The sequence below is a fragment of the Neodiprion lecontei genome, chromosome 2, assembly GCF_021901455.1.
Source record: "Neodiprion lecontei isolate iyNeoLeco1 chromosome 2, iyNeoLeco1.1, whole genome shotgun sequence".
Lineage (NCBI taxonomy): Eukaryota > Metazoa > Arthropoda > Insecta > Hymenoptera > Diprionidae > Neodiprion > Neodiprion lecontei.
In genome coordinates this window covers 34,962,218-34,982,471 of record NC_060261.1, presented here as the reverse complement: position 1 = coordinate 34,982,471, position 20,254 = coordinate 34,962,218, and the positions used below count along the sequence as shown (strand labels likewise).

The window sequence follows — 20,254 nt, the reverse complement described above, 5'->3', positions numbered from 1 at the left end:
TTTGGGTTCCTGAGGGTCCAATTAGTCAGGTGAGGGTCATTTGAATCGAATCTGAGACCAAAAATTTTTGCCTCCAAAAATGAAGAAAAAGCAAGGCTAACCCCTTTGCATTTTTGCCGAAAATTTTCGCGATTTTGAAAAGTGCTGCAATAAATTCTTTCATGCACTATTCGGACGTAATTTTGCAAAAGAAAGCGATTAGGCGCAGTCCCAATACGCTGCGATCAACGCATCAAAAGTTACAGCCAAAAAACGAAAACCTGTGTTTTCGACATTTTTCAGCAGGTGCTTTTTCGCTCGCCATTTCTCTCCTGTTGGTCCTACGCTCTTTTCGCTGCGTTTTTTGGGTTTCTGAGGATCCAATTAGTCAGGTGAGGGTCATTTGAATCGAATCTGAGACCAAAAATTTTTGCCTCCAAAAATGAAGAAAAAGCAAGGCTAACCCCTTTGCATTTTTGCCGAAAATTTTCGCGATTTTGAAAAGTGCTGCAATAAATTCTTTCATGCACTATTCGGACGTAATTTTGCAAAAGAAAGCGATTAGGCGCAGTCCCAATACGCTGCGATCAACGCATCAAAAGTTACAGCCAAAAAACGAAAACCTGTGTTTTCGACATTTTTCAGCAGGTGCTTTTTCGCTCGCCATTTCTCTCCTGTTGGTCCTACGCTCTTTTCGCTGCGTTTTTTGGGTTCCTGAGGGTCCAATTAGTCAGGTGAGGGTCATTTGAATCGAATCCGAGACCAAAAATTTTTGCCTCCAAAAATGAAGAAAAGGCAAGGCTAACCCCTTTGCATTTTTGCCGAAAATTTTCGCGATTTTAAAAAGTGCTGCAATAAATTCTTTCATGCACTATTCGGACGTAATTTTGCAAGAGAAATCGATTAGGCGCTGTCCCAATAAGCTGCGATCAACGCATCAAAAGTTACAGCCAAAAAACGAAAACCTGTGTTTTCGACATTTTTCAGCAGGTGCTTTTTCGCTCGCCATTTCTCTCCTGTTGGTCCTACGCTCTTTTCGCTGCGTTTTTTGGGTTCCTGAGGGTCCAATTAGTCAGGTGAGGGTCATTTGAATCGAATCTGAGACCAAAAATTTTTGCCTCCAAAAATGAAGAAAAAGCAAGGCTAACCCCTTTGCATTTTTGCCGAAAATTTTCGCGATTTTGAAAAGTGCTGCAATAAATTCTTTCATGCACTATTCGGACGTAATTTTGCAAGAGAAATCGATTAGGCGCAGTCCCAATAAGCTGCGATCAACGCATCAAAAGTTACAGCCAAAAAACGAAAACCTGTGTTTTCGACATTTTTCAGCAGGTGCCTTTTCGCTCGCCATTTCTCTCCTGTTGGTCCTACGCTCTTTTCGCTGCGTTTTTTGGGTTCCTGAGGGTCCAATTAGTCAGGTGAGGGTCATTTGAATCGAATCCGAGACCAAAAATTTTTGCCTCCAAAAATGAAGAAAAAGCAAGGCTAACCCCTTTGCATTTTTGCCGAAAATTTTCGCGATTTTGAAAAGTGCTGCAATAAATTCTTTCATGCACTATTCGAACGTAATTTTGCAAGAGAAATCGATTAGGCGCAGTCCCAATAAGCTGCGATCAACGCATCAAAAGTTACAGCCTAAAAACGAAAACCTGTGTTTTCGACATTTTTCAGCAGGTGCTTTTTCGCTCGCCATTTCTCTCCTGTTGGTCCTACGCTCTTTTCGCTGCGTTTTTTGGGTTCCTGAGGGTCCAATTAGTCAGGTGAGGGTCATTTGAATCGAATCCGAGACCAAAAATTTTTGCCTCCAAAAATGAAGAAAAGGCAAGGCTAACCCCTTTGCATTTTTGCCGAAAATTTTCGCGATTTTAAAAAGTGCTGCAATAAATTCTTTCATGCACTATTCGGACGTAATTTTGCAAGAGAAATCGATTAGGCGCTGTCCCAATAAGCTGCGATCAACGCATCAAAAGTTACAGCCAAAAAACGAAAACCTGTGTTTTCGACATTTTTCAGCAGGTGCTTTTTCGCTCGCCATTTCTCTCCTGTTGGTCCTACGCTCTTTTCGCTGCGTTTTTTGGGTTCCTGAGGGTCCAATTAGTCAGGTGAGGGTCATTTGAATCGAATCTGAGACCAAAAATTTTTGCCTCCAAAAATGAAGAAAAAGCAAGGCTAACCCCTTTGCATTTTTGCCGAAAATTTTCGCGATTTTGAAAAGTGCTGCAATAAATTCTTTCATGCACTATTCGGACGTAATTTTGCAAGAGAAATCGATTAGGCGCAGTCCCAATAAGCTGCGATCAACGCATCAAAAGTTACAGCCAAAAAACGAAAACCTGTGTTTTCGACATTTTTCAGCAGGTGCCTTTTCGCTCGCCATTTCTCTCCTGTTGGTCCTACGCTCTTTTCGCTGCGTTTTTTGGGTTCCTGAGGGTCCAATTAGTCAGGTGAGGGTCATTTGAATCGAATCCGAGACCAAAAATTTTTGCCTCCAAAAATGAAGAAAAAGCAAGGCTAACCCCTTTGCATTTTTGCCGAAAATTTTCGCGATTTTGAAAAGTGCTGCAATAAATTCTTTCATGCACTATTCGAACGTAATTTTGCAAGAGAAATCGATTAGGCGCAGTCCCAATAAGCTGCGATCAACGCATCAAAAGTTACAGCCTAAAAACGAAAACCTGTGTTTTCGACATTTTTCAGCAGGTGCTTTTTCGCTCGCCATTTCTCTCCTGTTGGTCCTACGCTCTTTTCGCTGCGTTTTTTGGGTTCCTGAGGGTCCAATTAGTCAGGTGAGGGTCATTTGAATCGAATCCGAGACCAAAAATTTTTGCCTCCAAAAATGAAGAAAAGGCAAGGCTAACCCCTTTGCATTTTTGCCGAAAATTTTCGCGATTTTGAAAAGTGCTGCCATAAATTCTTTCATGCACTATTCGGACGTAATTTTGCAAGAGAAATCGATTAGGCGCAGTCCCAATAAGCTGCGATCAACGCATCAAAAGTTACAGCCAAAAAACGAAAACCTGTGTTTTCGACATTTTTCAGCAGGTGCTTTTTCGCTCGCCATTTCTCTCCTGTTGGTCCTACGCTCTTTTCGCTGCGTTTTTTGGGTTCCTGAGGGTCCAATTAGTCAGGTGAGGGTCATTTGAATCGAATCCGAGACCAAAAATTTTTGCCTCCAAAAATGAAGAAAAGGCAAGGCTAACCCCTTTGCATTTTTGCCGAAAATTTTCGCGATTTTAAAAAGTGCTGCAATAAATTCTTTCATGCACTATTCGGACGTAATTTTGCAAGAGAAATCGATTAGGCGCTGTCCCAATAAGCTGCGATCAACGCATCAAAAGTTACAGCCAAAAAACGAAAACCTGTGTTTTCGACATTTTTCAGCAGGTGCTTTTTCGCTCGCCATTTCTCTCCTGTTGGTCCTACGCTCTTTTCGCTGCGTTTTTTGGGTTCCTGAGGGTCCAATTAGTCAGGTGAGGGTCATTTGAATCGAATCCGAGACCAAAAATTTTTGCCTCCAAAAATGAAGAAAAGGCAAGGCTAACCCCTTTGCATTTTTGCCGAAAATTTTCGCGATTTTGAAAAGTGCTGCAATAAATTCTTTCATGCACTATTCGGACGTAATTTTGCAAGAGAAATCGATTAGGCGCAGTCCCAATAAGCTGCGATCAACGCATCAAAAGTTACAGCCAAAAAACGAAAACCTGTGTTTTCGACATTTTTCAGCAGGTGCTTTTTCGCTCGCCATTTCTCTCCTGTTGGTCCTACGCTCTTTTCGCTGCGTTTTTTGGGTTCCTGAGGGTCCAATTAGTCAGGTGAGGGTCATTTGAATCGAATCCGAGACCAAAAATTTTTGCCTCCAAAAATGAAGAAAAAGCAAGGCTAACCCCTTTGCATTTTTGCCGAAAATTTTCGCGATTTTGAAAAGTGCTGCAATAAATTCTTTCATGCACTATTCGAACGTAATTTTGCAAGAGAAATCGATTAGGCGCAGTCCCAATAAGCTGCGATCAACGCATCAAAAGTTACAGCCTAAAAACGAAAACCTGTGTTTTCGACATTTTTCAGCAGGTGCTTTTTCGCTCGCCATTTCTCTCCTGTTGGTCCTACGCTCTTTTCGCTGCGTTTTTTGGGTTCCTGAGGGTCCAATTAGTCAGGTGAGGGTCATTTGAATCGAATCTGAGACCAAAAATTTTTGCCTCCAAAAATGAAGAAAAAGCAAGGCTAACCCCTTTGCATTTTTGCCGAAAATTTTCGCGATTTTGAAAAGTGCTGCAATAAATTCTTTCATGCACTATTCGGACGTAATTTTGCAAAAGAAAGCGATTAGGCGCAGTCCCAATACGCTGCGATCAACGCATCAAAAGTTACAGCCAAAAAACGAAAACCTGTGTTTTCGACATTTTTCAGCAGGTGCTTTTTCGCTCGCCATTTCTCTCCTGTTGGTCCTACGCTCTTTTCGCTGCGTTTTTTGGGTTTCTGAGGATCCAATTAGTCAGGTGAGGGTCATTTGAATCGAATCTGAGACCAAAAATTTTTGCCTCCAAAAATGAAGAAAAAGCAAGGCTAACCCCTTTGCATTTTTGCCGAAAATTTTCGCGATTTTGAAAAGTGCTGCAATAAATTCTTTCATGCACTATTCGGACGTAATTTTGCAAAAGAAAGCGATTAGGCGCAGTCCCAATACGCTGCGATCAACGCATCAAAAGTTACAGCCAAAAAACGAAAACCTGTGTTTTCGACATTTTTCAGCAGGTGCTTTTTCGCTCGCCATTTCTCTCCTGTTGGTCCTACGCTCTTTTCGCTGCGTTTTTTGGGTTCCTGAGGGTCCAATTAGTCAGGTGAGGGTCATTTGAATCGAATCCGAGACCAAAAATTTTTGCCTCCAAAAATGAAGAAAAGGCAAGGCTAACCCCTTTGCATTTTTGCCGAAAATTTTCGCGATTTTGAAAAGTGCTGCAATAAATTCTTTCATGCACTATTCGGATGTAATTTTGCAAGAGAAATCGATTAGGCGCTGTCCCAATAAGCTGCGATCAACGCATCAAAAGTTACAGCCAAAAAACGAAAACCTGTGTTTTCGACATTTTTCAGCAGGTGCTTTTTCGCTCGCCATTTCTCTCCTGTTGGTCCTACGCTCTTTTCGCTGCGTTTTTTGGGTTCCTGAGGGTCCAATTAGTCAGGTGAGGGTCATTTGAATCGAATCCGAGACCAAAAATTTTTGCCTCCAAAAATGAAGAAAAAGCAAGGCTAACCCCTTTGCATTTTTGCCGAAAATTTTCGCGATTTTGAAAAGTGCTGCAATAAATTCTTTCATGCACTATTCGGACGTAATTTTGCAAAAGAAAGCGATTAGGCGCAGTCCCAATACGCTGCGATCAACGCATCAAAAGTTACAGCCAAAAAACGAAAACCTGTGTTTTCGACATTTTTCAGCAGGTGCTTTTTCGCTCGCCATTTCTCTCCTGTTGGTCCTACGCTCTTTTCGCTGCGTTTTTTGGGTTTCTGAGGATCCAATTAGTCAGGTGAGGGTCATTTGAATCGAATCTGAGACCAAAAATTTTTGCCTCCAAAAATGAAGAAAAAGCAAGGCTAACCCCTTTGCATTTTTGCCGAAAATTTTCGCGATTTTGAAAAGTGCTGCAATAAATTCTTTCATGCACTATTCGGACGTAATTTTGCAAGAGAAATCGATTAGGCGCAGTCCCAATAAGCTGCGATCAACGCATCAAAAGTTACAGCCAAAAAACGAAAACCTGTGTTTTCGACATTTTTCAGCAGGTGCTTTTTCGCTCGCCATTTCTCTCCTGTTGGTCCTACGCTCTTTTCGCTGCGTTTTTTGGGTTTCTGAGGATCCAATTAGTCAGGTGAGGGTCATTTGAATCGAATCTGAGACCAAAAATTTTTGCCTCCAAAAATGAAGAAAAAGCAAGGCTAACCCCTTTGCATTTTTGCCGAAAATTTTCGCGATTTTGAAAAGTGCTGCAATAAATTCTTTCATGCACTATTCGGACGTAATTTTGCAAAAGAAAGCGATTAGGCGCAGTCCCAATACGCTGCGATCAACGCATCAAAAGTTACAGCCAAAAAACGAAAACCTGTGTTTTCGACATTTTTCAGCAGGTGCTTTTTCGCTCGCCATTTCTCTCCTGTTGGTCCTACGCTCTTTTCGCTGCGTTTTTTGGGTTCCTGAGGGTCCAATTAGTCAGGTGAGGGTCATTTGAATCGAATCCGAGACCAAAAATTTTTGCCTCCAAAAATGAAGAAAAGGCAAGGCTAACCCCTTTGCATTTTTGCCGAAAATTTTCGCGATTTTGAAAAGTGCTGCAATAAATTCTTTCATGCACTATTCGGACGTAATTTTGCAAGAGAAATCGATTAGGCGCAGTCCCAATAAGCTGCGATCAACGCATCAAAAGTTACAGCCAAAAAACGAAAACCTGTGTTTTCGACATTTTTCAGCAGGTGCTTTTTCGCTCGCCATTTCTCTCCTGTTGGTCCTACGCTCTTTTCGCTGCGTTTTTTGGGTTCCTGAGGGTCCAATTAGTCAGGTGAGGGTCATTTGAATCGAATCCGAGACCAAAAATTTTTGCCTCCAAAAATGAAGAAAAAGCAAGGCTAACCCCTTTGCATTTTTGCCGAAAATTTTCGCGATTTTGAAAAGTGCTGCAATAAATTCTTTCATGCACTATTCGAACGTAATTTTGCAAGAGAAATCGATTAGGCGCAGTCCCAATAAGCTGCGATCAACGCATCAAAAGTTACAGCCTAAAAACGAAAACCTGTGTTTTCGACATTTTTCAGCAGGTGCTTTTTCGCTCGCCATTTCTCTCCTGTTGGTCCTACGCTCTTTTCGCTGCGTTTTTTGGGTTCCTGAGGGTCCAATTAGTCAGGTGAGGGTCATTTGAATCGAATCTGAGACCAAAAATTTTTGCCTCCAAAAATGAAGAAAAAGCAAGGCTAACCCCTTTGCATTTTTGCCGAAAATTTTCGCGATTTTGAAAAGTGCTGCAATAAATTCTTTCATGCACTATTCGGACGTAATTTTGCAAAAGAAAGCGATTAGGCGCAGTCCCAATACGCTGCGATCAACGCATCAAAAGTTACAGCCAAAAAACGAAAACCTGTGTTTTCGACATTTTTCAGCAGGTGCTTTTTCGCTCGCCATTTCTCTCCTGTTGGTCCTACGCTCTTTTCGCTGCGTTTTTTGGGTTTCTGAGGATCCAATTAGTCAGGTGAGGGTCATTTGAATCGAATCCGAGACCAAAAATTTTTGCCTCCAAAAATGAAGAAAAGGCAAGGCTAACCCCTTTGCATTTTTGCCGAAAATTTTCGCGATTTTGAAAAGTGCTGCAATAAATTCTTTCATGCACTATTCGGACGTAATTTTGCAAGAGAAATCGATTAGGCGCAGTCCCAATAAGCTGCGATCAACGCATCAAAAGTTACAGCCAAAAAACGAAAACCTGTGTTTTCGACATTTTTCAGCAGGTGCTTTTTCGCTCGCCATTTCTCTCCTGTTGGTCCTACGCTCTTTTCGCTGCGTTTTTTGGGTTCCTGAGGGTCCAATTAGTCAGGTGAGGGTCATTTGAATCGAATCCGAGACCAAAAATTTTTGCCTCCAAAAATGAAGAAAAAGCAAGGCTAACCCCTTTGCATTTTTGCCGAAAATTTTCGCGATTTTGAAAAGTGCTGCAATAAATTCTTTCATGCACTATTCGAACGTAATTTTGCAAGAGAAATCGATTAGGCGCAGTCCCAATAAGCTGCGATCAACGCATCAAAAGTTACAGCCTAAAAACGAAAACCTGTGTTTTCGACATTTTTCAGCAGGTGCTTTTTCGCTCGCCATTTCTCTCCTGTTGGTCCTACGCTCTTTTCGCTGCGTTTTTTGGGTTCCTGAGGGTCCAATTAGTCAGGTGAGGGTCATTTGAATCGAATCTGAGACCAAAAATTTTTGCCTCCAAAAATGAAGAAAAAGCAAGGCTAACCCCTTTGCATTTTTGCCGAAAATTTTCGCGATTTTGAAAAGTGCTGCAATAAATTCTTTCATGCACTATTCGGACGTAATTTTGCAAAAGAAAGCGATTAGGCGCAGTCCCAATACGCTGCGATCAACGCATCAAAAGTTACAGCCAAAAAACGAAAACCTGTGTTTTCGACATTTTTCAGCAGGTGCTTTTTCGCTCGCCATTTCTCTCCTGTTGGTCCTACGCTCTTTTCGCTGCGTTTTTTGGGTTTCTGAGGATCCAATTAGTCAGGTGAGGGTCATTTGAATCGAATCTGAGACCAAAAATTTTTGCCTCCAAAAATGAAGAAAAAGCAAGGCTAACCCCTTTGCATTTTTGCCGAAAATTTTCGCGATTTTGAAAAGTGCTGCAATAAATTCTTTCATGCACTATTCGGACGTAATTTTGCAAAAGAAAGCGATTAGGCGCAGTCCCAATACGCTGCGATCAACGCATCAAAAGTTACAGCCAAAAAACGAAAACCTGTGTTTTCGACATTTTTCAGCAGGTGCTTTTTCGCTCGCCATTTCTCTCCTGTTGGTCCTACGCTCTTTTCGCTGCGTTTTTTGGGTTCCTGAGGGTCCAATTAGTCAGGTGAGGGTCATTTGAATCGAATCCGAGACCAAAAATTTTTGCCTCCAAAAATGAAGAAAAGGCAGGGCTAACCCCTTTGCATTTTTGCCGAAAATTTTCGCGATTTTGAAAAGTGCTGCAATAAATTCTTTCATGCACTATTCGGATGTAATTTTGCAAGAGAAATCGATTAGGCGCTGTCCCAATAAGCTGCGATCAACGCATCAAAAGTTACAGCCAAAAAACGAAAACCTGTGTTTTCGACATTTTTCAGCAGGTGCTTTTTCGCTCGCCATTTCTCTCCTGTTGGTCCTACGCTCTTTTCGCTGCGTTTTTTGGGTTCCTGAGGGTCCAATTAGTCAGGTGAGGGTCATTTGAATCGAATCCGAGACCAAAAATTTTTGCCTCCAAAAATGAAGAAAAAGCAAGGCTAACCCCTTTGCATTTTTGCCGAAAATTTTCGCGATTTTGAAAAGTGCTGCAATAAATTCTTTCATGCACTATTCGGACGTAATTTTGCAAAAGAAAGCGATTAGGCGCAGTCCCAATACGCTGCGATCAACGCATCAAAAGTTACAGCCAAAAAACGAAAACCTGTGTTTTCGACATTTTTCAGCAGGTGCTTTTTCGCTCGCCATTTCTCTCCTGTTGGTCCTACGCTCTTTTCGCTGCGTTTTTTGGGTTTCTGAGGATCCAATTAGTCAGGTGAGGGTCATTTGAATCGAATCTGAGACCAAAAATTTTTGCCTCCAAAAATGAAGAAAAAGCAAGGCTAACCCCTTTGCATTTTTGCCGAAAATTTTCGCGATTTTGAAAAGTGCTGCAATAAATTCTTTCATGCACTATTCGGACGTAATTTTGCAAGAGAAATCGATTAGGCGCAGTCCCAATAAGCTGCGATCAACGCATCAAAAGTTACAGCCAAAAAACGAAAACCTGTGTTTTCGACATTTTTCAGCAGGTGCTTTTTCGCTCGCCATTTCTCTCCTGTTGGTCCTACGCTCTTTTCGCTGCGTTTTTTGGGTTTCTGAGGATCCAATTAGTCAGGTGAGGGTCATTTGAATCGAATCTGAGACCAAAAATTTTTGCCTCCAAAAATGAAGAAAAAGCAAGGCTAACCCCTTTGCATTTTTGCCGAAAATTTTCGCGATTTTGAAAAGTGCTGCAATAAATTCTTTCATGCACTATTCGGACGTAATTTTGCAAAAGAAAGCGATTAGGCGCAGTCCCAATACGCTGCGATCAACGCATCAAAAGTTACAGCCAAAAAACGAAAACCTGTGTTTTCGACATTTTTCAGCAGGTGCTTTTTCGCTCGCCATTTCTCTCCTGTTGGTCCTACGCTCTTTTCGCTGCGTTTTTTGGGTTCCTGAGGGTCCAATTAGTCAGGTGAGGGTCATTTGAATCGAATCCGAGACCAAAAATTTTTGCCTCCAAAAATGAAGAAAAGGCAAGGCTAACCCCTTTGCATTTTTGCCGAAAATTTTCGCGATTTTGAAAAGTGCTGCAATAAATTCTTTCATGCACTATTCGGACGTAATTTTGCAAGAGAAATCGATTAGGCGCAGTCCCAATAAGCTGCGATCAACGCATCAAAAGTTACAGCCAAAAAACGAAAACCTGTGTTTTCGACATTTTTCAGCAGGTGCTTTTTCGCTCGCCATTTCTCTCCTGTTGGTCCTACGCTCTTTTCGCTGCGTTTTTTGGGTTCCTGAGGGTCCAATTAGTCAGGTGAGGGTCATTTGAATCGAATCCGAGACCAAAAATTTTTGCCTCCAAAAATGAAGAAAAGGCAAGGCTAACCCCTTTGCATTTTTGCCGAAAATTTTCGCGATTTTAAAAAGTGCTGCAATAAATTCTTTCATGCACTATTCGGACGTAATTTTGCAAGAGAAATCGATTAGGCGCTGTCCCAATAAGCTGCGATCAACGCATCAAAAGTTACAGCCAAAAAACGAAAACCTGTGTTTTCGACATTTTTCAGCAGGTGCTTTTTCGCTCGCCATTTCTCTCCTGTTGGTCCTACGCTCTTTTCGCTGCGTTTTTTGGGTTCCTGAGGGTCCAATAAGTCAGGTGAGGGTCATTTGAATCGAATCTGAGACCAAAAATTTTTGCCTCCAAAAATGAAGAAAAAGCAAGGCTAACCCCTTTGCATTTTTGCCGAAAATTTTCGCGATTTTGAAAAGTGCTGCAATAAATTCTTTCATGCACTATTCGGACGTAATTTTGCAAGAGAAATCGATTAGGCGCAGTCCCAATAAGCTGCGATCAACGCATCAAAAGTTACAGCCAAAAAACGAAAACCTGTGTTTTCGACATTTTTCAGCAGGTGCTTTTTCGCTCGCCATTTCTCTCCTGTTGGTCCTACGCTCTTTTCGCTGCGTTTTTTGGGTTCCTGAGGGTCCAATTAGTCAGGTGAGGGTCATTTGAATCGAATCCGAGACCAAAAATTTTTGCCTCCAAAAATGAAGAAAAAGCAAGGCTAACCCCTTTGCATTTTTGCCGAAAATTTTCGCGATTTTGAAAAGTGCTGCAATAAATTCTTTCATGCACTATTCGAACGTAATTTTGCAAGAGAAATCGATTAGGCGCAGTCCCAATAAGCTGCGATCAACGCATCAAAAGTTACAGCCTAAAAACGAAAACCTGTGTTTTCGACATTTTTCAGCAGGTGCTTTTTCGCTCGCCATTTCTCTCCTGTTGGTCCTACGCTCTTTTCGCTGCGTTTTTTGGGTTCCTGAGGGTCCAATTAGTCAGGTGAGGGTCATTTGAATCGAATCTGAGACCAAAAATTTTTGCCTCCAAAAATGAAGAAAAAGCAAGGCTAACCCCTTTGCATTTTTGCCGAAAATTTTCGCGATTTTGAAAAGTGCTGCAATAAATTCTTTCATGCACTATTCGGACGTAATTTTGCAAAAGAAAGCGATTAGGCGCAGTCCCAATACGCTGCGATCAACGCATCAAAAGTTACAGCCAAAAAACGAAAACCTGTGTTTTCGACATTTTTCAGCAGGTGCTTTTTCGCTCGCCATTTCACTCCTGTTGGTCCTACGCTCTTTTCGCTGCGTTTTTTGGGTTTCTGAGGATCCAATTAGTCAGGTGAGGGTCATTTGAATCGAATCTGAGACCAAAAATTTTTGCCTCCAAAAATGAAGAAAAAGCAAGGCTAACCCCTTTGCATTTTTGCCGAAAATTTTCGCGATTTTGAAAAGTGCTGCAATAAATTCTTTCATGCACTATTCGGACGTAATTTTGCAAAAGAAAGCGATTAGGCGCAGTCCCAATACGCTGCGATCAACGCATCAAAAGTTACAGCCAAAAAACGAAAACCTGTGTTTTCGACATTTTTCAGCAGGTGCTTTTTCGCTCGCCATTTCTCTCCTGTTGGTCCTACGCTCTTTTCGCTGCGTTTTTTGGGTTCCTGAGGGTCCAATTAGTCAGGTGAGGGTCATTTGAATCGAATCCGAGACCAAAAATTTTTGCCTCCAAAAATGAAGAAAAGGCAAGGCTAACCCCTTTGCATTTTTGCCGAAAATTTTCGCGATTTTGAAAAGTGCTGCAATAAATTCTTTCATGCACTATTCGGACGTAATTTTGCAAGAGAAATCGATTAGGCGCAGTCCCAATAAGCTGCGATCAACGCATCAAAAGTTACAGCCAAAAAACGAAAACCTGTGTTTTCGACATTTTTCAGCAGGTGCTTTTTCGCTCGCCATTTCTCTCCTGTTGGTCCTACGCTCTTTTCGCTGCGTTTTTTGGGTTCCTGAGGGTCCAATTAGTCAGGTGAGGGTCATTTGAATCGAATCCGAGACCAAAAATTTTTGCCTCCAAAAATGAAGAAAAGGCAAGGCTAACCCCTTTGCATTTTTGCCGAAAATTTTCGCGATTTTAAAAAGTGCTGCAATAAATTCTTTCATGCACTATTCGGACGTAATTTTGCAAGAGAAATCGATTAGGCGCTGTCCCAATAAGCTGCGATCAACGCATCAAAAGTTACAGCCAAAAAACGAAAACCTGTGTTTTCGACATTTTTCAGCAGGTGCTTTTTCGCTCGCCATTTCTCTCCTGTTGGTCCTACGCTCTTTTCGCTGCGTTTTTTGGGTTCCTGAGGGTCCAATAAGTCAGGTGAGGGTCATTTGAATCGAATCTGAGACCAAAAATTTTTGCCTCCAAAAATGAAGAAAAAGCAAGGCTAACCCCTTTGCATTTTTGCCGAAAATTTTCGCGATTTTGAAAAGTGCTGCAATAAATTCTTTCATGCACTATTCGGACGTAATTTTGCAAGAGAAATCGATTAGGCGCAGTCCCAATAAGCTGCGATCAACGCATCAAAAGTTACAGCCTAAAAACGAAAACCTGTGTTTTCGACATTTTTCAGCAGGTGCTTTTTCGCTCGCCATTTCTCTCCTGTTGGTCCTACGCTCTTTTCGCTGCGTTTTTTGGGTTCCTGAGGGTCCAATTAGTCAGGTGAGGGTCATTTGAATCGAATCCGAGACCAAAAATTTTTGCCTCCAAAAATGAAGAAAAGGCAAGGCTAACCCCTTTGCATTTTTGCCGAAAATTTTCGCGATTTTAAAAAGTGCTGCAATAAATTCTTTCATGCACTATTCGGACGTAATTTTGCAAGAGAAATCGATTAGGCGCTGTCCCAATAAGCTGCGATCAACGCATCAAAAGTTACAGCCAAAAAACGAAAACCTGTGTTTTCGACATTTTTCAGCAGGTGCTTTTTCGCTCGCCATTTCTCTCCTGTTGGTCCTACGCTCTTTTCGCTGCGTTTTTTGGGTTCCTGAGGGTCCAATTAGTCAGGTGAGGGTCATTTGAATCGAATCCGAGACCAAAAATTTTTGCCTCCAAAAATGAAGAAAAGGCAAGGCTAACCCCTTTGCATTTTTGCCGAAAATTTTCGCGATTTTAAAAAGTGCTGCAATAAATTCTTTCATGCACTATTCGGACGTAATTTTGCAAGAGAAATCGATTAGGCGCTGTCCCAATAAGCTGCGATCAACGCATCAAAAGTTACAGCCAAAAAACGAAAACCTGTGTTTTCGACATTTTTCAGCAGGTGCTTTTTCGCTCGCCATTTCTCTCCTGTTGGTCCTACGCTCTTTTCGCTGCGTTTTTTGGGTTCCTGAGGGTCCAATTAGTCAGGTGAGGGTCATTTGAATCGAATCCGAGACCAAAAATTTTTGCCTCCAAAAATGAAGAAAAGGCAAGGCTAACCCCTTTGCATTTTTGCCGAAAATTTTCGCGATTTTGAAAAGTGCTGCAATAAATTCTTTCATGCACTATTCGGACGTAATTTTGCAAGAGAAATCGATTAGGCGCAGTCCCAATAAGCTGCGATCAACGCATCAAAAGTTACAGCCAAAAAACGAAAACCTGTGTTTTCGACATTTTTCAGCAGGTGCTTTTTCGCTCGCCATTTCTCTCCTGTTGGTCCTACGCTCTTTTCGCTGCGTTTTTTGGGTTCCTGAGGGTCCAATTAGTCAGGTGAGGGTCATTTGAATCGAATCCGAGACCAAAAATTTTTGCCTCCAAAAATGAAGAAAAGGCAAGGCTAACCCCTTTGCATTTTTGCCGAAAATTTTCGCGATTTTAAAAAGTGCTGCAATAAATTCTTTCATGCACTATTCGGACGTAATTTTGCAAGAGAAATCGATTAGGCGCTGTCCCAATAAGCTGCGATCAACGCATCAAAAGTTACAGCCAAAAAACGAAAACCTGTGTTTTCGACATTTTTCAGCAGGTGCTTTTTCGCTCGCCATTTCTCTCCTGTTGGTCCTACGCTCTTTTCGCTGCGTTTTTTGGGTTCCTGAGGGTCCAATTAGTCAGGTGAGGGTCATTTGAATCGAATCTGAGACCAAAAATTTTTGCCTCCAAAAATGAAGAAAAAGCAAGGCTAACCCCTTTGCATTTTTGCCGAAAATTTTCGCGATTTTGAAAAGTGCTGCAATAAATTCTTTCATGCACTATTCGGACGTAATTTTGCAAGAGAAATCGATTAGGCGCAGTCCCAATAAGCTGCGATCAACGCATCAAAAGTTACAGCCAAAAAACGAAAACCTGTGTTTTCGACATTTTTCAGCAGGTGCTTTTTCGCTCGCCATTTCTCTCCTGTTGGTCCTACGCTCTTTTCGCTGCGTTTTTTGGGTTCCTGAGGGTCCAATTAGTCAGGTGAGGGTCATTTGAATCGAATCTGAGACCAAAAATTTTTGCCTCCAAAAATGAAGAAAAAGCAAGGCTAACCCCTTCGCATTTTTGCCGAAAATCTACGCGATTTTGAAAAGTGCTGCAATAAATACTTCCATTCACTATTCGGACGTAATTTTGCAAGAGAAATCGATTAGGCGCAGTCCCAATAAGCTGCGATCACCGCATCAAAAGTTACAGCCAAAAAACGAAAACCTGTGTTTTCGACATTTTTCAGCAGGTGCTTTTTCGCTCGCCATTTCTCTCCTGTTGGTCCTACGCTCTTTTCGCTGCGTTTTTTGGGTTCCTGAGGGTCCAATTAGTCAGGTGAGGGTCATTCGAATCGAATCTGAGACCAAAAATTTTTGCCTCCAAAAATGAAGAAAAAGCAAGGCTTTGCATTTTTGCCGAAAATTTTCGCGATTTTGAAAAGTGCTGCAATAAATTCTTTCATGCACTATTCGGACGTAATTTTGCAAGAGAAATCGATTAGGCGCAGTCACAATACGCTGCGATGAACGCATCCAGAATCTGTGTTTTCGACATTTTTCGGCAGGTGCCTTTTCCCCCGTAACTTCTTTCCTGTTGATCCCACGCTTTTTTCGCTGCGTTTCCTTAGTACCTGGGGGTCCCATTAGTCAGGAGAGGGTCATACAAATCGAATCTGAGACCAAAACTTATCAGCTCCAAAAATGAATACAAAAGTAGGCCTCACCCTTGATACGTGCAGACGATGATCTGAACGATCTCGATCAACGTGACTTGGAAGGAATATATATATATAATCTTTTCCCGAGCGGTTAGAAATAGATTACTTTGGGCTTCTCTTGTAGAAAGTGTAAACACACCTGCTGTGATGAAAGTCTGGGATTCTGGGTGACAGGATCCCAGTGATATGGACAAGAAAAATAGATGGGAAACGTCTTGTCCACAACGGTTTATATTTTGTATACTGAATTTTATTAAGTACAGTATTGCAAATTACAAAGAGAGATTAAGAACGAGTAGCGTAATCAAACAAACTATTCAAATGTGACAGAGCGAATTTAGTATGACTAAGTACTATGTTACGGTTGAGGAAAAGGTGAGTCAAGGAGTGGGCCACCTTGGGTAGCGCGAGGGAGACTCTTAGGACGCACCACCGATTTGCCCAGCCGTTCCGTCAGAAAAGCCTGAGTCTCCACGTTGCCGTTTCTGGGTGATGGGAGGTCCTTTCCAGTGGCCGGTTCGATCGATGGGGTGCACCACTCACTAGTCTCTAGGCTGAGATCTCGATGATCTTACACTTCTCAATTACGACTGATTTGATGGTGTCGACGGATTACCGGTTACAGCTCGGTTTCGTCGGTAGTGGGGCGTTATTCTGCAGAGTAACCATCGCGCCACCTTCCGGTATCGGTGCACTTCCTGACTCATCTGGTTGTGTGCGGGGCAGCGATTCCCGGAGGAATGCGCTGAGCAAGCAGCTTGCCGCCAAGCGCGTGTCGCGAAAGTCCAATAGGGCCGTTCGCAACACCCCTTTCCATTTTTGACGAAAATTTTTGGGATTCTGAAAAGAGCTGGAATAAATTTTTTCTGGCACTATTCCGACGTAATTTCGCGAGACAAATCGATTAAGTGCAGTCCCGATACGCTGCGAGCAGCGGATCAAAAGTTACAGCCAAAAAACCAGAACTTGTGTTTTCGACATTTTTCAGCAGGTAACCTAACCTAACCTACCCAGCATCTAACCTACCCTATACCCTACCCTACCTACCGTACCCTACCCTACCCTATCCTACCCTATCCTACCCTACTTTAATATACCCTACCCTCCCGCTCCTCCTCCTGATTCCACTCCCATTCCTGATTCTACCCCAGATCCCACATCTACTCCTACTCCTACTTAATTGAATATTATAAAAATTTTATACTCACAGAGCATAAGTTCTCGTGCTCCACCTCGATCACCCGCAACCACCTCCGACCACCTCCAACGACCACTGCTGACCACCTCGGGTTATACCTGGAATAGTAATAAATATTTTCAGTATAAGAACACATCAAAAATATTGTGTAAGGATAAATGTACTTAATTAATTAATCAATTATATAATAAATTTTTTTAGCGCATTTATATCTACTGAATTTGTGCTTGCGGGAAAAATGAATTGAAATAATTTATTGTAAGCATGACAAGTTTGAACAATTATATATCAAATATAATCAACATTGCCATCAAATATTATAAAAACGTTACACTCACCGAGCATAAATCCTCGTCTTCCTCGTCCTCCTCCTCGGCCATCTCCGACCACCGCCAACCACCCCCAACAGCCACCGCAAACCACCACGAGTTATATCTTAAATACAAATTAATATTTTTAGTATCAGAACACATTAAAAATATTGTGTAAGGACTTATAAAATCTTTTTATCGACACATTTTACCGAGAAGATTATGAGAAAATAATAAATAATTGTAGAAAGCTCATCAGCGCATTTATAGCTACTGAATTCGAACTTGCGCAAAAAATGAATTGAAATAATTCATTGTAAACATGACAAGTGTAAAAAATTTCAGATAAAATATAATTACAATTGCAATTAAATGTTACACTCACCGCGCAGAAATGCTCGTCCTCCTCGTCCACCTAGTTCTCCTCGTCCACCTCGATCACCTGTAACCACCCCTTACCACCTCCGACCACCTCCAACGACCACCGCTAACCACCTCACATTCTCAGTAATAGAACACATCCATACAAACACTTCTCGAAAAACAATTCTGCTTCTCTCCCAACGTAGAGTCTTCACTTGCGACTAGCTAAAACAGCGTTTCGATTCTTGCTCACGATAATTTAAGATCGAGAGAGCAAATGCAAAGTTGTTGGAATAATTATGAATATTAATGTTATGGAATACATCTAGCGCGTGTCGAATAGAATCCCATTTCGAAATCAATAATTCTTCTGTTTTCATATTATAGCCGCATTATTGTAGATAATCTAGTTTGTCTCCTGGAAAACTATAAAATTTTACAGTATGTATCACGTATTAATCGTAAATGGATCATATATATTAATATTGTACGTGAACCGCACATACACATATACTTCTTGGTCTCTGCATCATTATTACATCTGATCCATTATCATTTATGATCTATGTGTACATTGTTCTCTCGGGTACCTATAGTTCAATTAAATCACTGTTTTACTACGAAGTTTGGAAGAAATTTATTCTCGCATTATTGATTCCTTGTATCGCCGACAAGTCGGTAAGTACACACTGACTAAGTACTGGCTTGGGCTTACCATTGCGAAGACTGTGTTACTCGGAAGGTGAATGCTGCCAGCATCATGTCGAAATCGGTAACGATTTCTGGTTGTCATACCAAAGTCCATTAGGGCAACTGTCTTTATAAGTCAACGTTCAATACGATTCAAGACTAAACAGAGTTGATTAAGGTAGTTTGACGTTTGTGCATAGCGCCTGATCCAAGGCAACCCGCCGATAGCTTACCGCGCAGATACCTTTTTTATCAATAAGGGGGCAGCGCGGCAAACGCCTAACCGCAAGCAATTTATTTGCTGTTTATTCTACACCCTAATATCTTTTGTTTTTTTCTACATAACCTGATACAAGGAACGCCGGATATTAACGTAGCAAGGTGGATTTAATTGACGTGATAAAAGATTTAGCGTTCGCAGAATTACACGCTGTTACCACTGAGACGAGTCAAGAAAGCTGAATGGCGGAATCACAAGCACTAGCCCGTAGCCAGTCCTCGGTAAAGGCTAGGATCGACGCATTCATACTGAAGGTAAGTTGGCGAGCGTAGGTAGGCCGAAGGTTTGTGAGTTGGACAAGAACGGTTGTAGGTAACCCTAATCGAACTAACCGTTAACCGTTTATCCGCAGAATGCGAACCTCGACAACCAGAAGAACAAACTGAGAGAAGAGTCGTACGAATTGCTGCGTAAATTTCGGCGATATGACGAAATGGAAACTGCAGCCACTGAGAAGTCTCAACACTTCCGCGGTCTGGAGGTAACCCACGAGGAATCCATCGAAGCGTCTAGGATACTCCTCTGCAAGAAGCGAGAGGAGATCAAGGGGATAAACGGCGCAGCGGATCGGACCCAAAGTCTGCGAACGAATGAACTGTGATTATGATAATATGTTTATATCTAAAACTGCGTTACCAGCCGTTGGGCGTTCTTTGACTGTGCGAAATACCTTTATCAACTCCATAGAGGCAGATGTGACAAATTTTTTCGTTATTTCTTTTACAAACTTCTCAGCATCTTGCTGTAACGCACAATGTACTGTAAAGGTTCAAACCTATTTTCTTAGTTTTTGTTGGTTAATTAATTCAACGAAAAATTGAAGACGAGATGTTTCGGTGCGTTGAGAATATGAACTACATCGCTTTGGGCTCCCATCACGCAACATGGAATTTTATGGTACGAACAATGGATTAAATTCGTTCGATATTTTTTAGAGTGATATTCGAAAACAGGGTTGCGGAGGCGGTGCCAAAGTTTTTAAATGCCTTGACCTATTACGTGAGTAGGTCAACTAGACATCATCGGTTGTGGATTGTATTCACGTTATGAATAATCTCTTCATTTTTCCATACAGTCCACGGATAATGCAACGGCGGCCATTGGCAATATCAGACGTGAAAACCAAGAATTTCAGGAAGGAATCGCAATGGTTGATCGAGAAGTCGAAGCTCTGATGTCCAAGTATGAGATAAAGGAAGGGATTGTAAGCGCGATACCGAGTCACGAATTAGGTGTAACGGATTTACAGAAGCTCAAAGATGCTTGGTAATTGTGACGAACCCTATAGTAAAATTTTTATACAGTTTCGTAAATAAAATGTTATGACCATGCAGGAACAAAGCGAATCAGAGCAGAAATTCGGAGTGGAAACGAATTGAACATTTGAATAAACAACTTCAGGAAACGACAAAGCGCAATGATAGAAAAATAGCTCGGCACCTTGGCAAAACCACGTAACTCCGCGCGAATCGCATTATTCTAATTATACTCCAAGTTATAAAACACTCTACGTAATGTAATATATAATGTAATCTATCGTTATACCTAATACGTCTCCTCGTGAAGTCATAGTGCCATAATTAGCTCCATATTTGTAACAGTCAAATAGTTCGTATCGTTAAAAAATAATCGATATTATCATAGCTCAATACAATACAATTAAATATGTAATAACTCCAGTATACATTATATAATCGAATAAAACGGAGCACTGAAAGGAAAGAAATGTCACACACACTCAGCGAACTGATAAATCCACCGCAAATCACGTGTTGTGTTGAAAGTTGGTATACGTGTGATAAATAAGTGCAGGCTAATTCGTCGCAGAAGTGACACTGTGGAGGTTGAACGCAATCAAAACTGTACGCTGACGCTATGCTTGTATCGCTGCGTCATACTTCCGGGGCATACCGCAGCTTCCGCTGTTTTCTCGTCACCCGTGCCTCGCCCTTG

At 41.6% G+C, this 20,254-nt stretch overlaps 1 protein-coding gene and 1 long non-coding RNA gene across 2 annotated transcripts; one reads left to right on the top strand and one right to left on the bottom strand.

Annotated features, from left to right (window-relative positions):
* Nucleotides 1-16,728: 16,728 nt before the first annotated feature.
* On the bottom strand, nucleotides 16,729-17,603 carry LOC124292832. The gene is made up of 3 exons (XR_006902769.1): nucleotides 17,354-17,603; nucleotides 16,996-17,092; nucleotides 16,729-16,755 (listed from the first exon to the last, which is right to left on the bottom strand). It is a non-coding gene; the product is annotated as an uncharacterized LOC124292832 (long non-coding RNA).
* A 1,111-nt stretch (nucleotides 17,604-18,714) lies between these two features.
* On the top strand, nucleotides 18,715-20,100 carry LOC124292787. Its single transcript, XM_046730702.1, has 4 exons — nucleotides 18,715-18,898; nucleotides 19,237-19,300; nucleotides 19,377-19,567; nucleotides 19,636-20,100. Exons 1-4 carry the CDS (start codon nucleotides 18,735-18,737, stop codon nucleotides 19,757-19,759), a joined length of 543 nt encoding a protein of 180 aa, XP_046586658.1. The 5' UTR covers nucleotides 18,715-18,734; the 3' UTR covers nucleotides 19,760-20,100.
* Nucleotides 20,101-20,254: the final 154 nt, after the last annotated feature.